This window comes from Ambystoma mexicanum, chromosome 5p (genome assembly GCF_040938575.1).
Source record: "Ambystoma mexicanum isolate Mex_15411 chromosome 5p, UKY_AmexF1_1, whole genome shotgun sequence".
Taxonomy (NCBI): Eukaryota; Metazoa; Chordata; class Amphibia; order Caudata; family Ambystomatidae; genus Ambystoma; species Ambystoma mexicanum.
Window position 1 is genome coordinate 254,067,637 of NC_090930.1, and position 16,734 is coordinate 254,084,370.

The 16,734-nt window shown below is 44.2% G+C and overlaps 1 protein-coding gene across 3 annotated transcripts in view; it reads right to left on the minus strand.

Annotated features, from left to right (window-relative positions):
* The window catches only part of GRIA3 (glutamate ionotropic receptor AMPA type subunit 3), a 1,487,966-nt gene that overhangs the window by 361,789 nt on the left and 1,109,443 nt on the right, over nucleotides 1-16,734 (minus strand). For all 3 annotated transcript variants that reach the window (XR_011274156.1, XM_069612673.1, XM_069612674.1), the window contains exon 12: nucleotides 15,918-16,116. Coding sequence is in view for 2 of the 3 variants with exons in the window: in XM_069612673.1 (XP_069468774.1) it covers nucleotides 15,918-16,116 (199 nt within the window). In the remaining variant the exon portion in view is untranslated. The remainder of the gene's footprint in view (nucleotides 1-15,917; nucleotides 16,117-16,734) is intronic.

Here is a 16,734-nt window from a genome sequence, read left to right on the forward strand (position 1 = left end):
CAGCCATCTCTGTACTCTTTTTAGAAAATACAAGGGTCATGTGCTTTATACAGACATTTGTTTCTCCAAAATGTTTTCCTGGGGTGGAAATGGCCATAATGGTCTAATGTCCTGCACTCTCTTAACTCAGGAGGGAGGCCATTAACACCGGGTACCGCCTGCAAAAAGTGTCATTAGGGCCAAAATAATATTTTATTTTTATTTTTTAATTATTTGCTTAACAGTTTTATATACATAACTTTTGCAAAAAACAAAAACAGATCAATTTAAATTCTAATTCATCATCCTTAATTATAAGGGTACAAACTCTCATCGCCTTTGCGAGTTTAATTAACTTCATCCATTAGAGTTAAGACTTCTCTTAGGAATTTTACAGCAGCCAGAGACAGACTCAGTTTTTTTCCCACTCCTTAACAGTGGCCACCATTCCTCTGTGGTCATGTTAACAAAGTCACAGACAAACTTTCCAAAATGATTTGCTCTGAGTGAACTTAGTGATTTGCAATCCGAGAATAAATGTCATAGGTTCTCCACTTGATCAGTCACTTTACAGAACCTTCCATTTGAAGTACCTTTTTCCTTTTATCCCACTTAGACAATATCTCACTAGAGCTACAGCAGTTTACTTGGATTCTCATGAAATCCGATCTGTATAGTGGGTCTGGAAATGTTCTTAAAAAGTCAGGCAGACTCTGTCTCTGGCTCTGTAGCTGCATCATAGTACAATTTGTATTCAGTCAATTCATCACCGTAGTGATCCAATCCAGGGTCCATAGTTTCTTTTTGACTTTTGCCGCAGAATACCATATATCTTCTAAAGAGGCTCCTAGAATGTGCAATTTGTCTCGGCATTTAAGTCTCTATTCACTCCAGATCCGTTCATCCTTTCTTAAAATGGCAGATCTAATAATTGCCATCATTGGCAGTGCTTCTGGATTAAGGCACTTGCCAAAAAAGGTTAGATTTTTCCATTCAGCAGATGCTTCCAGCGAGCAAAGGCCCAGCTCTCGCCTTTTCAGTTGGATAGGTGTAGATTTAGAAGAGCTCAGTAGAATTTTCCAATAGATCCCTTTGAGAATGTTCCAGTGTTTGTTTGTGAACCTCAACAAGGCTTCTGCTCCATATGTTAATGTCGGGACCAACTTACGTTTATAGATTTACAAGACAGGTTTCGTGGAGTATCGACAGAATCTGCACTTTATGATCCGAGTCGGATTTGAGAGAGTTGTTGCCTTTTCTCTCAGATTGATCTACATACCTGACCTAAACTCCTGGAAATGTGAAGGTTTTCACCAAGACCAATTCCACCTCATCAAAAAACCATCAGGGGGTCTTTCTGAGCAGTTCATTTCCATTCCTAATTTGTAGGATTTTTTCTTTGTTATGTTGATAATTAGATTATTTTCAAGGGCATATTCCTTCAAGGCTGTCACCTGTCTTTGAAGACCGACTGCAGTTTGATCCAGTAGGACTAAATCGTCTGCATATGGCAGTCGTAGAAACTGCACCGCCTCTATTGAAGGTGGAAAACATGTGACTTTGTCCAGTTTTTTATTCAGGTAAACAGATAAATAAGTTAAAGAAAGAAGGGGCAAGTGGGTAGCTTTGTTTTACCCCGCAGTTTGTTGAGATGTTGTCAGTCAGCTGCCCTTCAGTATTAAGGCAGATATTGACAGAAGTGTTTGAGTGTAAACATCTTTTTTGGGTGACCAGATCTTCAGGGCATCCCCAGTTTGTCAGTTTCCACCATAAATGTTCCCTGAAAATGTTGTCAAAAGCTTTCTGGAAATCCAAAATTGGCAAAAATAGTTTTTGCTATTCCTTAAAGGGGCAGCAGCAGTAATGCAGAGACCAGCGCAGAGGCCACCGTAACACAGTTGCACCATGGATTATGTCCTTTTCCTCAAACACCAATAATTCAGAGATGCAAAGAGTACATTATTAGAAGGAGGAGGAGTTGTAAAATGAGTTTACCGCAATAGCTTTAGGAGAAGATATTAAGATGGTATTGCGATAGATTTCTTCTAGCAGCAGGCACAGAGCACAAAACACAAAACACTCTGCTCACTCCACGAGCGGTGAGGTTTATGAGTGATTCTCCAGCGCAGGCGGCAAATAAGCCACTCCTCCAGTAGTAGCAAGCGTGGAAAGACTCAGAAAAAGCACTCTGGCAAGTATAGTCAGCAGAGTCCACAAAACACTCCGCTCACTCTGCTCGCTCTGCGAGTGATAAGGCTTATGAGTGATTCTTCAGTGCAAGCAGCAAAGAGGCCACTCCTCCAGTAGTAGCACATGTGGAAAGACCCAGAAAAAGCACTCTGGCAAGTATAGTCAGCATAGTCCACATAACACTCTGCTTGCTCCGCGAGTGGTGAGGCTTATGAGTGATTCTTCAGTGCAAGCAGCAAAGAAGCCAATCCTCCAGCAGTGCCAAGCTTTGAAAGACTCAGAAAAAGCCCTCCGGCAAGAATAGTCAGGAGAGTCAGCAGAGTCCACAAAACACTGTGCTCCAATGGCTAAAATAATACGGCAGCCCAGGATATGATATTGGGATTAATGTCCTGGGGGTGTTCCACCACACCCAACCAGGCAGAAAAGGGCAGCCCACAACATTGACAAAGTAATGGGAAGAGAAAGCAAGCATTGAAGAATAGATGGGGAGGGCAGGCATCAATGGTGTTGAAAATAAAGTAGTTCGAGCCGAGGCAATGCGAGGCAAGGCGTATTGCAGCGGTGAATGGGGTCAAACAGTGGATGGTGATTTGGAGAATAATGAATGCCAAAGGACGGTTTCATGTCTTTACAAAGACACCCAAAATAACAACATACTTTAAAAAAGACACTAGAAAAAAAAATCACATTCTTTTAAAAAAAAATAGTTGGGAGTTCCTCCCTCCAAAGCGCCCCATTTCTAGTACCTTTTTACCCTCCCCCAACTACTCCCACCCCTTTTAATCCCTTAACCCACCACCATATATACTTTTACTTAAAAATTAATTATTTAGGTGTTGTTAAAAAAGTGTGTTGTTATTTTCATTATAAACACTGCATACCCCAAAGGACAGCATTGAAGGATTGTGCTGGATCATCCGGTGTTGAGGCACGTTCGAATCATGGCTCGGCGTGGGTCGTTGTCAACAACAGGGATCATGACTGTTCTGGCTTCCAGGGGCGGTGAGTCTCCTCCTCCACCGCAGGGTCTCAAACAGCAATGTCTGTCCATGTCATGGGCTCCCAATCACAGGGGAGGCTGGCACATACCTTCAGGGACCTGCAACACAGTGAAACACTAGGCAACAGGGTGGCTGGCAGAGAGGCAGGCTTATGTTCCAGCAGCAGAGTTCACCCCTAATGGTCCCTGAGGATGGCCAGCAGACACATCTGGTCTCTGCTTTGGAACACCTGCCTTCACCTCACAACTGGAAGACTTTAGAAAGGACTGTTTTTTCAGCAGTGTTCAGTGAAATCTTCTCAAGTGATGGTCCAAATATGCTTCAAGATGATTACTAAGATGATTCCAAGGAGTGGCTGGAGACCCCTTGTTTTCTAAGCAAAAGTGCATATGTTATTGGACTAAAGCTAGCCTGCTTTAGGGGTCCAATCTCTGCTCTTGAAATGTGTGGACTTTGCCCTTATGATGGAGCACCAAAAGTGCTTTGCTCTAGATGAAGTGGAAAGGACAGGAAGGGGAGGCAGAGAGAATCCAGATGGCATAACCCTCCCAAAACTGTACAGATCTCCCTCTAGCTTCCCTAACCGCACCCCCTCTCCTTCAAAATAGAATCAAACGCCTTTAGAAATTAAGCCCCATGTTGTGAGGCCTGGCTCTCTGTGAATGGGTGTTCTTCTCGATTCTGTTCCCAGGCCAGCATCCTGTGGAGTGGCTGTCCTGGGGGAAAGGGCGCTACCTGCCCTTACAAAGAAACAAAGAGAAGCAATCCTCAAAGGCTCCAGTCCTGTAAGTGGACATGAGGGTGCATTGACTGGGAGGAATGCACATAATCTTTCAATGGCTGACCTAGGCCCACAGGGCTGACACATGCACACAACCAATGTGGCTGGGTTTATTGTGCCACCAGGCCATGATATTGTTATGCAGCTTTTGGAACTAGGGTGAATATTGTAAATGCAGCCTCTGTGCTGCAGAGAATTGGATGTCACTGCAGCTGTCAAGAGGGCACATGTGACCTCTGAACCTGCTTTGTGCCACTGGTAGAGCAGCTGCTGGCAATAGGGATACTGATGCAGCAGGGCACATGTGCATACTATTCTTTTGGCATGGAGCTTATGACATGGGGTGCCCCAAGGCTCCTGCGTCTCTCCCACCCTCTACAACATCTTTACCAAGCCCCTATTTGACAAGTTGGACAGACTGGGTGTCTCATATACCAATTATGCAGATGACACCCAGATCCTCATACCCCTCTCAGGCAACTACGCTTCAGATACGGCCTTGGTAAACAAAATATATCTCATCATTCAGGCATGGATGGCCACACACGGTCTATGTCTAAATGATGAGAAAACCGAAATCCTGCTCCTCGGATCCAATACCAATCTCAAAAAACTCAGTTCCAACTATAAGGCCTTCAACATTGATGGCAATACCATCACAGTGGCCAAAACAGTGAAAACACTAGGCTTTCACCTTGATGCAACCATGTCACTAAAAAAACAAGTCAACTCACTAGCATCCTCCACCGCCTACACATGCAAGCTAATTAGGGCAAGTAGAGCCTTCCTCACCCAAGCTAGCTGCATCATCATAGCCAACGCCCTAATACTATCCAGACTGGATTATTGCAACGCCATGTACCTAGGAGCCAACAAATGCATAACCAACAAACTACAGACACTACAAAACAACGCTCTCAGAACAGCCCTCAACCTACCCTCTAAGGAACACATCTCCAACAAAAGAAGAGAACACAAATGGCTTAAAATCCATGACCGCATCTCCCTCAAAACGGCATCACTCACCCACAAATGCTTAAACAACGCAGCCCCCCCCTATCTCGCATCCAGAATAAAGAAAAAAACGTCCACCCGCCCCACCAGATCGATCAATTCCTACTGCCTGCAGGTACCCAATTTCAGACAAAAGAAAACCGGCAGCAGCAGCTTCCCTGTCCTGGCAGCCCAACACTGGAACGCCCTCCCACTCCACATTAGGACTGACCAATCCTACTATAGCTTCAGGCGAAACACCCTCACTTGGCTGCGGGCCAATGATCCTCACGACTAACCCTGCCATCTAATCTGATCATGCCAGTGCTATAACCTGACTACCATGCACAGCCTTAAATTTGTAAATATGTAAATGCAACCGAACTGCCTACGCACAGTATTAATATGTAAATTTGTAAGCCTTCGCTCTATTATATGTATATATGCACATCCCACACAATGTAACTGTAAATGCAATGCACTTTTTCTCATGCCTATCTTATTCTGTAACCAAGTTTTTAAGTAATCCTATCTTCCTGACCTCTGTTGCGCCCTGTTACCTCTGGGTTTTGCGCGCTATACTAATTAAATAAACAAACAAGGGAGTCTGATTAGCAGATTTCCCTTTCAGAGATGGAATTACCCTCGTTATTGTATTACTTAATACAAATCAAAAAGGCTAGGGCTTTCACAACCTTATCAGATTGCAATTCATCACTATTTATTTCTTACAATAAGATGCAGTTTGATAAACAAGAGTTGTCTCCACACCTAGTCATTGATAGCTTCTTAAAAGGCCACGTTTTCAGGGTAATCAGTATCAGTGTAAAAATTCCAAGTTTACATTACACTGGGCCTCATTACGAGGCTGGCGGCCACGGAATGAACAGTGCCAGTAAGGGACCTGCACCATTCATTCTGGGCTGCCACATTACGAGGTCTGCAGCGGGTCCCGCTCTGGACACCTGGTCAGACCAGACGTACAGAGCGGGACCCGCTAGCAGTCCAGGATGCTAACAATGGGCCCGTCATTAACGGGCCCGTTGTTAGCATCCTCCCCATTCCCATTGAGCCCTATATGGGCTCAAATGGGAATGGGGATGTACCGGGTCCGAGTCCCCCGAAAGGGAATTACTGGGCCCTCCAAGGTTAGAATCGCCCGGTAAGTCCCTTTTTGCGGGACCCGGAACCGAGTTTGGGGCTAGCCATGCAGCTAAAAACAGCATAGCGACCTCCAAACTTGTAATGAGGCCCACTGTGTTCAAAATAGGTTTTGAGTGGATAACTTGAAAACATGGAATGGATTTTTCACTTGAGGACCAGGTTTGGAGACAACCGTCATGCAAAACGACAACAATGACAAATAGCACCGGTAGGCTTCAAAATATCTATGCTTTTTAAAAACAATGTTCAATGCAGATTTACAAACTATTGAACACAGGTTAAGGGCAAGCTACTAATCGGACTCGAAAATCTTCTGTTCTGTGATAAAATTCATAGAGCGATGAGGCATCATGGGGCATAATGATAACTAGGGCACATATTGAGAGTAGTGGCACAGAGGGTGGGAGAAAGGTGTCTCAAAAGGCAACGGGCCATGGTTATTGCCTACAAATATTAAATCAATTTACCAGACACGTTGACAGCAAATCCCAATGAAGGATGCCAGAACCTTTGGCAGCGCTAAAATTAACTACATCAATCTCGATAGTAGTGCCTCCCATGATACATCGTCATGTATTCTTTCATATTGTGCGTCTTTTCACCCATAGCCGAGTTCCATTCGTTTTCATCCTACAGAACAAGCCATCACATTTTTACCCCCCACCGCCTCATCGCAGCGACCTGCGGTCGGGCATGTAGTTACTCAAGCACAGCTGTCCGCATAAGCTGGACAGCAAAAACAGAGCGGACAATTATGAAGTCACGGGCCAGGTACACTGATGGTAACCATAACGATTTTCCACTATGTGAACACATGATATAACAATTACAACAACAAAGCCACTGCAGCGCGCGTGTTTCCTCGTTTCTACTGTATTACAAAGAAAGCTCACTGACTAAAGCAAACTCATCCGTTTGTAGACAAAAAATTGAGCACCATTAAATTGGTTAACAGTAACAGTTTGAGCTGGATTACATGAACTGTGCTAAGTTGTGCAAATGAAAATGTTTGTATTGACCTTTTATTTATTTGGAGTGTTTTTGATTGTATAATTGGTATGTATGTGCTCACACTGTGTAAACATTATATTAAAAATAAATGAACACAACTGAGTGGAAGATGGCACCTGGTGCAATTTACGAATATTAGATGGAATATTCAAGAGGGCACTAGAAGAAAATAGCACAAAAATGCAATTTTCACAAAATCAACCTGCACAGTTCATGAAATCGGACCCTTGTTATTTACAGCGACACAAATCTTCAAAAACGATTTCATTTTTTTCTTTTATTTATTGGGGTTTCATAAGGTGCCAAGTTCAAACCCGAAAGCCCATTTTAATGTATCTGCCTTTGTTTCTGGATGAAAAACTAGTAACAGGCCACCCAGCGCTTGAGCCAGGTCTGGGGGCTTCCGCGTTTGTGTGTCTTACTGGTTCATCCTACGGGATACACTCAGGATTCTTGACGAAAGTGTGTGTCCCACACTTCTCACAGTCAAATATGTTTGTGCCTCTTTGTGATTTTACCAAACCCAATATTTTATTTATATATAGATTTATTATAAATAGAGCATGAAATTTTAACAAACCCAAAATACCGAAAAAAAATACCAAAGCCCCCTGTTTCCCTGTGTTTAGTACCCCACCCCAGCCCTCTCAATACCAGATTTCACCCCTTAACCCACCCCGACATAGCTTTTTCTTTAAAAGAAATGGGTATTTCTTCGGTATTTTCGATTCAGTAAAATGTAATTCTCTATTTTTCATAATGTAAAATCACTGGATACCATCCACCAAGATGCCGACGACACACAGCTATAGCTCAGGAGCAACTCCATCAAGAACATCCACAGGTTCAAAACCTACCTCTCATTGATGGAGTTTTGGATGTCCAGTGCATACCCCTCCAGGACCGAATTCCTACTCCTCACCAACAGTCACGGAACACTAAGACATACAGACCTGGCTATCAACCATGAACCTTGAGGGCTTCACACCCGAGCTCACCTTCTGCACCAAGTCTCCTTGGTTCCAAATGGACAAACACCTCTCCATCAAGACACACATAGCTAGGAAAACTCAGACAGCTTGGTATCAGCTCTCCCTCCTGCACAAAGCCAAGCCCTTCCTCCCTTAAAATCCACCGTTCAAGCACTGGTCCTGCAGACTTGAAATCCACTGCTGCAAAAAGGAAAGGACCTAACAAGCCTTGTCTGTCTATGCCCCAAGACTATGGAACCTCCTCCCCGTCAGCATCAGACTTGCCCCCACGCTCCTACAATTAAGAAAAGATCTCAAGACCCACCTCTTCAAGGAGTCTCTCCTCCTCAAAACCTAGGCCATCACATCACCCCCACGCCACCTGACTTGCTGAACGCTGTCTGCTCCTCCCCTCCCTGCCACAATGTACAGCTGTACCCCTCCTATGTGTCCCTCTGTATCCTGCCGCCCACTGTACATCTGTTCTGTGTTACCTCTGAAAGGCGCTCTGTTATGCATCTGTACTGTTGTATACATTTGTAAAGCGCTCTGGTGCTTCTCGAAGATAGGTCAGCGCTCAATAAGCACAAATTATTATTATTATAATTATAGTGCTTTATCGGTTTAAAGTCAAAATAACAATACCTGCCAATGGTGGGCGGACTATAGGTGATTATGTTGAGACTAATAACAGAGCTGCAGACAAGAGTAAGGCAAACAAACAAGAATAAACTGCAGTCCTACATCATTACAGCACCATTAAAATCATAGCTGTAGGGAAAGTGACATCACTTGCCCTTTGACTCTCCAACATGACAGTACAGGAATTTGAACATGTTGTTAATGTGTGCCTGTTTTGAACGTGAATCCATTAAAGCTGGTAGAAAAATGTTAATCGGTTGGGCCTTGCAGTTCATTGGCTCAAACTCGACCAAACGTGTAATCCTGGGCAAAACACCTTATTTCCCAGTATCTCTGTTTATTTATGGCAGTAATCCCCTGTTCCAAGGGCTGGAATGGTGGGTAATGGCCCACCAGCCCAGGTTATCAGCACAAGCGAAGCAATGGCGGATAACGAGGGCTCTGGGCCGTTAGCCCTGTCCCAACCCTTGGAACGCTAAAAAACCAGGTATTTTCCTTCATTCAGCAGGATGCCACACATGTCCCCTTGAACAAAGGAAAATACTTTTCCAAGATGGCTGCCATGGAACGGTAAGGAGGGGCTCCATATGGAGCCCCTTTTCCTTTTCCATGGCAGCCAGTGGGAGTCGTGGAGAAGGCGCGTCTGTGTCGGCGGCACTCGCTGACACCGAAATAAAGTAAGCGGGGAGTGGGAGGGTGAGAAAAAACAAAGGAATGGAGGGTGGGTGAAGATGGCAGCGGTGGGAGCCGGCCGTCAGGTGGCATGGAACGTGGGCTTTCACGTTCAAGCCTGCGTTCCTAGCCACCTGATTGGCTGTCTCCCCCCGCCAGGGTGCCAATATCTGAAAACGTGTACTGTGGCAGACTTGGAAATATGGAAATATGGTAATCCCCATTTTAATGTGGGGGCATTTTCTTTGCATTGACTGATACAGTGCATCCGTTTTCCACCGCTTTGTGCAAACAATCTTAATATCTCAGTTCCTCTTAACTTGCCTATTGTTCCCTCTCAAAACGTTCTTTCTAAAACCTCAGTCTCTACACAACAGTGAAAACTGGGACTGAGTATATGCCAGTTATTACCAAGTCTATTGGCTATCTGCAACCAGATTTGCCCAGAATGAACACCACAGAAGTCTCTGTGAGTAAGAAAAGGCACACAACTGTCTCAGAACAGTGAGAATGAAGCTTCCAAGCACCCTTTCCATTTTGAGGACTGACACTGCTCCATTGAGACTACATGAGCCCAAGGGTGGACTTGCCTACAGGGAAATCTGGAGATTTCCCGGTGGGCCTCTGCATCATGGGCCTCTTTGTGTGGTTACCTATTTCATTTCCAAATGCTCTTATGAGAAAAGGGTTGGGCTTGCTCAAACTGTGTAATATGGGCCCACTTTGAAAATCATTTCCAGGGCCTCTTTTGATTCCCAGCCCAACCCTGCATGGGCCATCCAAATGCTTGCCCTTGCTCCTACTTAAGAGTACGGTCACACTGCAGCCCAGAGATAATTAACTGCAAAATCAATTATTCATGCCTTCCCCCAATTAACAGAACATTCATTTGTGTTGTCTTGCTCTAAAGAAGGATGTTTCTTCTATTCAGAAACAGGGAGAAATTAAGGGGCTTGTATAAGTCTGTACTACACATGCCTTGGTGGCGATATTGGCAATGTGGAACGGTTCTTCTGAAAGCACGAATCTCACTAGATCTTACCGTGGAGTACTCGCTAGCCAAGCTTTCATTTTTTCAAACGTGCACATGGATTTCGCTGTAGCTTTGCAAAAAGCTATCGGATCTCCCTAATATTAGAGACTAAAGGAGTGAGATTAGCAAATTGTGGGCGAGATTATATTAGATGTTTTGGTGGGACTTGATTATTCGTAAATTACAAGCAATGCAGTTTCTAGCACATTACAAAAGGGTTGTTACTCAAATTATCATAATTCAGTGAAGGTTCATGTTTGACAGGCACGTGCCTTCAATTACCTCGCAATGGGGTCAATGGCTCTAGAGGAGGTGCAAAGATTCTGTGGCAAACCTGACTCTGTACTGCCTCCCCCGTTCTTCCTACCATCTATTCTCTACACTTTTCTCCTACTTGCCATTTCCTTTTCTTTCTTTCTTTCTTTCTTTCTTTCTTTCTTTCTTTCTTTCTTTCTTTCTTTCTTTCTTTCTTTCTTTCTTTCTTTCTTTCTCTCTTTCTCTCTTTCTCTCTTTCTCTCTTTCTCTCTTTCTCTCTTTCTTTCTCTCTTCCTTTCTTTCTTCCTTTCTTTCTTTCTTTAGAGTGCGGATGACAACCACAGAGAGGGCAACAAATCCTGGTGAGGATGTGAAAGAAAGTGGCAAGAGAAATAATACGGGCATAAGGAAAAATAAATCATAATAAAGGGGGGAATAGAAGACAAGATAGAAAGAGAAAGAAAGACATTGGACACAAGATGGCTAATGGAAAGAGAGACAGAGCAACAGAAAGATTGATTGAAATTACAAAGGAAAGGAAAAGAAAGAATGAAAGAAAGAAAGAAACAAATGAAGAAAGAAAGAAAGAAGCAGAGAAAGTAAGAAAGCAATGAAAGAAGAACGAAGGAACAACAATGAAGGAAAGGTGGACTGGCACAACAACTACAAAATCAGCCATCGCACAATGGCCCAAATGGACAGCCATGTATGTCGCCTAGCCCTTGATATTTTCACTGAAGTTGGGAAATGGCCTTCTTGAAAAATAAGGAATTTACTCAAACACAGAACGTAAGCAGTGCGTCAAACAATGGTTGTAGGGTCTGGAAAGGGCCTTGAAAATAATGTACTTGGGAAAACCATACCAGGTGGGTAGCCAGTGTTTGCTGACTTTCAGTTTCTGCTGCACCAGTGGCAGGGAGAAACCTTCTTTTAGTTATGTAGGCAGGTGTGTCCGAGTCATGATACCTCTTCAGAGTGACCCCTATTTTTGGGGTTGCATTCAAGCCATGGTCATCTGAGTGAAAATGCTGCTGATGGGAAACTAGTTCAACCTGATAACATGGGTGCTGAGGTAAGGGAGTTTTGTAAAGGTCAAGACGCCACTTAAAGTTCATCCAACTAGCTACTGGTAGGCAGTGCAGGCATCACTAGGCTTGGGAAACACGGCCGCGCCTTTTCAAGTCATAGACTAGTGGAATGCTGGCCCTCTGAGCTACTTTCAAGGGAGTGAGAAGCTTCCCTGAGAGAACTGAAGGCAAACCATCACAATCATTGGTCTGAGAGTTGACATTGACTTCGTCTATGAGTTGTGTGAATAAGTCACATGTGAGAGGCTAGGGGATGGGACATGGGCGCACCTGGGGGCCAAAGAGACCCCCCTCATCCATTGATGCAGAGCCCAGCGGATGTATATGGGGGAACACCAAGACCTCCTATCCAATCTATAGACCTATGTTTATGGGTGGACCCCCTGATCCAAGAGCCCACTCTTCTTTGTAAACTATAAATATGGTGGGGAAAATGTAAGTGTATTTATTTTATATGCAGGGAGGAACAATCCTCTTTTGATTACAAAAGAAAGTACAATAGATAAGACATCAGATTTGATAGGAAGGAGTGAGCTGCTTACAATGGGGGAGTTCGAGTGACATTCTGACCAGGTTGTGGAGCGGAGTAAATAGAACAGTCACCGGGGACAATCCATAAATGACATAGGTGTCATGAAGTAGAAGCGAGGTGCCATGGAGTCACTGGTGTGGTTACCTGCAAAATGTGGTGTGACATTGTTAATGTATCCCGTGCCGGGAGTTCCTGAGCGCTGTCCACAGAGCAGTCCATGGGCCCACATCAAATATGCTGAAAGAGTCCTGTAACTTCTCAGGAGACGTTGGTCGTACTAAGGCAAAGAATACTAAGAAGGGACCCAGTGGCATTAAGAAAGGTTTGCTGGAATGAAATCCACGGTTAAAGATGGATTTCATTGGTGCAAAATGGCGCCGTATTCTGTGAAGCCTGAGGAAGTGTAGCCATGGGGCCTCACGCTACCCAACAGAAAACACATGGAGAGTTGGTAATTGGCACTGGAGCCAATCCACAGCCATTCTCGCATCATTCAAGCACCTGACACCAAGCATGCAATCATGCCCACCTGCCTGCTCTGTGGAGCTACTTATAGGGGGGCACGCAGACAGGTAGTGTGGGTACTAGCAGTGCAGAGTGCGGGACAGATACAGATGCAGAGGTGGGAGGCGGCATGGCAGAGCATCAAGGAGACAGAGAGGAGGAAGAAAGGAGATGGAGATGATGAGGGGAAGAAGAGAATAGGAGTGAACAGAGAAGGGAAGACGGGAAGAAAGAAAATGCAGGAGAGGAGAAAAAGGACAGAAAGAGTATGAGTGAAAGAAGGGAGAAATCAGAGAAGGGGAGGATAGGAGGATTAGAGAGACAAAAATAGAGGATGAAATGGGTATAAAGAGAAAGAGGGGAGAGGCCCTAGGAAGGGTCATACAGAGGTGGAAAAGCGCCACGTCATTACCAAAGACTTTGGAGGCCTAAGACCAAGTTTCTAGTCACCACCAGGAGGGGAGCTTTCTGTGCAGTTGCCTGACCCCTAACCCTGGCAGAGGGCGGCCCTTGGGATACCAGGTGAAGATACCTGCTGGGAGAAGGCATGGTGGACCAACGCGTGGACCTGATGACTGCAGCAACAGGCACCATGAAAGCCTAAAACAGATGTTTGGACTCATTAAATGCGAGAGACAATGGCTGGCCTTCTTGCTGCAAAGAAGGCAGACCTGATAGGGCAAAGGATTTGAGCAACCCTAAAACCATCCCACCGGCCCAGTAAAAACCTATTCACTGTAGTGACTGGATAACAGCTAGGCAGTGAAAAGTGTATCAAAAGACCCCGGGCCTTATTCCCGAAAAAATGCCCCTGGTAGTAACTGAAAGCTTCAGCAGTATTAGTGTTGTTGGAAATCAATGTTACCAGCAGAAGTATAACATTACTACAGGCGCTAAATACCACCAGTGGTAAACATAAACTGGTGGAACACATCAGCTGCACAACTACCACTGAGAGTAATTATTGCCTGGGTAATAATGACCATTGGTAAAGAATAAAGCGACGCATTTACATTTCAGAGACTGCCATGTGACCCCTCCTCCATCATTACATTACGTAATGATTGCGTGCCCAGCATTGACACCCAGAGAACTTTGGGGGCGCTGAAGAAACCAGCAAAGTTATTAACACATAGGGGCTAAATGACAAAGGTAATGAATTCCAGCCATGATTTAAACCAGGCCTGTTAATGGTTCCAAATTACGATAGGACATGGCTTGCACATACACCATGCACAATAAACGCGTAACATACATGTGGCAGATATGACATGTGTGATGGATCGAAATTGAGAAAGAAAGTGAACTTAAACTTGAATTTCACACCATAACTACAATATGAATGGGGCGTTAACAAACATGAATATAAAAGCATTACTCTCCTCCCTACACGCTTTTCCCGTTCTCCTTACTACACACATGCTGCCAGCATTGCTCTATAGGCGCACCCGCCCACACACGCAGAGTCGCTGGATGACTGATTTATGCCTTAGTTATGCAGATGCCTATGGGGACTGCAATGGAACAGCTTCGTGAAGACCCATGCGAGTTATGACTGCGATATCTTAACTAACGTATGCGTTTTCCTCCCCAAGCCCATGCCTAACACTTCACTGGGAACTCCCACCTTTGCACGTCTGGAAAAAAGTTATGTGTGCGCTGTGTCCCAACTGCACAGACATTATACGTCTGTAGGATACATTTCTGCAGAATGGTTTATCTTTTGTAATTTGTATTTAATGTACACACGTTTCCCCGGGCGAAAGTCCCACGTATGCTAGGATAAAGCGCTTTGAATCCTTCACAGCCAGGCTATGAATGAGATTAAAAGAAATATCAGGGTGTGAAACAGATTTTTGGAATACGAGAGATAACATGAACTTGGGATATTGTAGCAAATGACATTTACTTTTTCTAAAATTGAGTACACAACCTCTTAAATCTTGCAATACCAGACGGTACTGGCCACAAGGTGGGCGGCTTAGACACACTTTCATATTAACGTGTTGCAAACCAAGTCCTTTCCTACTGCAATCTCCTACCTTGCATAAGTGGAGGAGCACTGCTATGCAGTATCTCTCCCTCGCATCCTATTTATTTATTGTATTGTTCATGTAGAACGTGCATACGCACGATGTCTTGCCTCCAAGCCAAACGCATTGCTCCTGAGCTATCCTTCCTCCCCAATCCTCTCATACGACCTGCTGGAAAAATGGACCCACATCCTAGCGATTTCCAATCAAGATGGATGGAAGCCACCATTGCCCATTAATGGTGATGCCACAAGGACACTAATTATAAGCCCTACATTCCAGGGTGATGAAATCAATACATAAAGACATGTCTTGTGGTTCAGAGCCTACTATTGCACAGAAGACCTCCTGAGCCTATGCTCTGTCGGAAATCAATACATAAAGACATGTCTTGTGGTTCAGAGCCTACTATTGCACAGAAGACCTCCTGAGCCTATGCTCTGTCGGAAATTAATACATAAAGACATGTCTTGTGGTTCAGAGCCTACTATTGCACAGAAGACCTCCTGAGCCTATGCTCTGTCGGAAATTAATACATAAAGACATGTCTTGTGGTTCAGAGCCTACTATTGCACAGAAGACCTCCTGAGCCTATGCTCTGTCGGAAATTAATACATAAAGACATGTCTTGTGGTTCAGAGCCTACTATTGCACAGAAGACCTCCTGAGCCTATGCTCTGTCGGAAATCAATACATAAAGACATGTCTTGTGGTTCAGAGCCTACTATTGCACAGAAGACCTCCTGAGCCTATGCTCTGTCGGAAATCAATACATAAAGACATGTCTTGTGGTTCAGAGCCTACTATTGCACAGAAGACCTCCTGAGCCTATGCTCTGTCGGAAATTAATACATAAAGACATGTCTTGTGGTTCAGAGCCTACTACTGCACTTTTACATTTTAATGATATTTTCCACAGGGTTGTATTTTTGCACTTCAAACTATCATTTCCAGAAGACCTCCTGAGCCTATGCTCTGTCGGAAATTAAATTAATAACCGCAATAACATTTGTGACCCCATATAGGAAAGCGATGCAGTGTTTTTATATAACAGAGACCACTTACCCTAAAAAATTCCTTGGTGGATCCGGAGTCCAAGGTGCCGTAGGCGATTTCTGTCTGTTTGGCGAGATCCTCTGCACTTTCGATGGGAGACACCATCCTCTCCACGGTGAGGAACGCAGCCAGATTGGCCGTGTAGGAAGAGATGATGATTAAAGTGAAGAACCACCAGACTCCGCCCACAATCCGCCCGGAGAGGGATCTAGGAAAGGAGGAAAAGAGGGATCCGAATCGGTCATCAGGATTCTGTTCTCACTCTAGCGACAAGGCACACATTTTCTCTTTGGAGTGACTTCTGATGGACATGATAACATGAGGAGAGGAGAAAAAAGCGATCCAAAGAAAGGCTGGTGAACATCGAACTAAAGCAATGACTGTGATGATCGGTGCACTCCAGGTAAATTGTGTTCGAGGTCTTCAATGAGAATATAAAAGTTTAAATGTGCCACAGTTTGCAAATCTATTCTCTAATCCCAAAGTCTGAACACCGTTTCCCTATGTTTGGCGTTACTTTTACTGTAAATATGAGTATATTTATTTTGATTATTAAGGGTGCCATTTTTAAATATTAATTATTTAAATGTCTTTTGCAGCTCACATATCACTCCCGATGCTTCACCCTGTTCTTCTGTAAATATGCCCTACTATTTCTGAATGAATGATTGCACATCTGAGATGTCTTTGCATATGGCACACACATTGTGCATTCCTCTGCACTTGCCATGTTGCTTAAGGCTGCAATATCCCCTCATTATTTTGTATGCATCTCTTTTGTGAATAAGACATATGGAATTCATGCACAAATATAAAGAAAACCCTC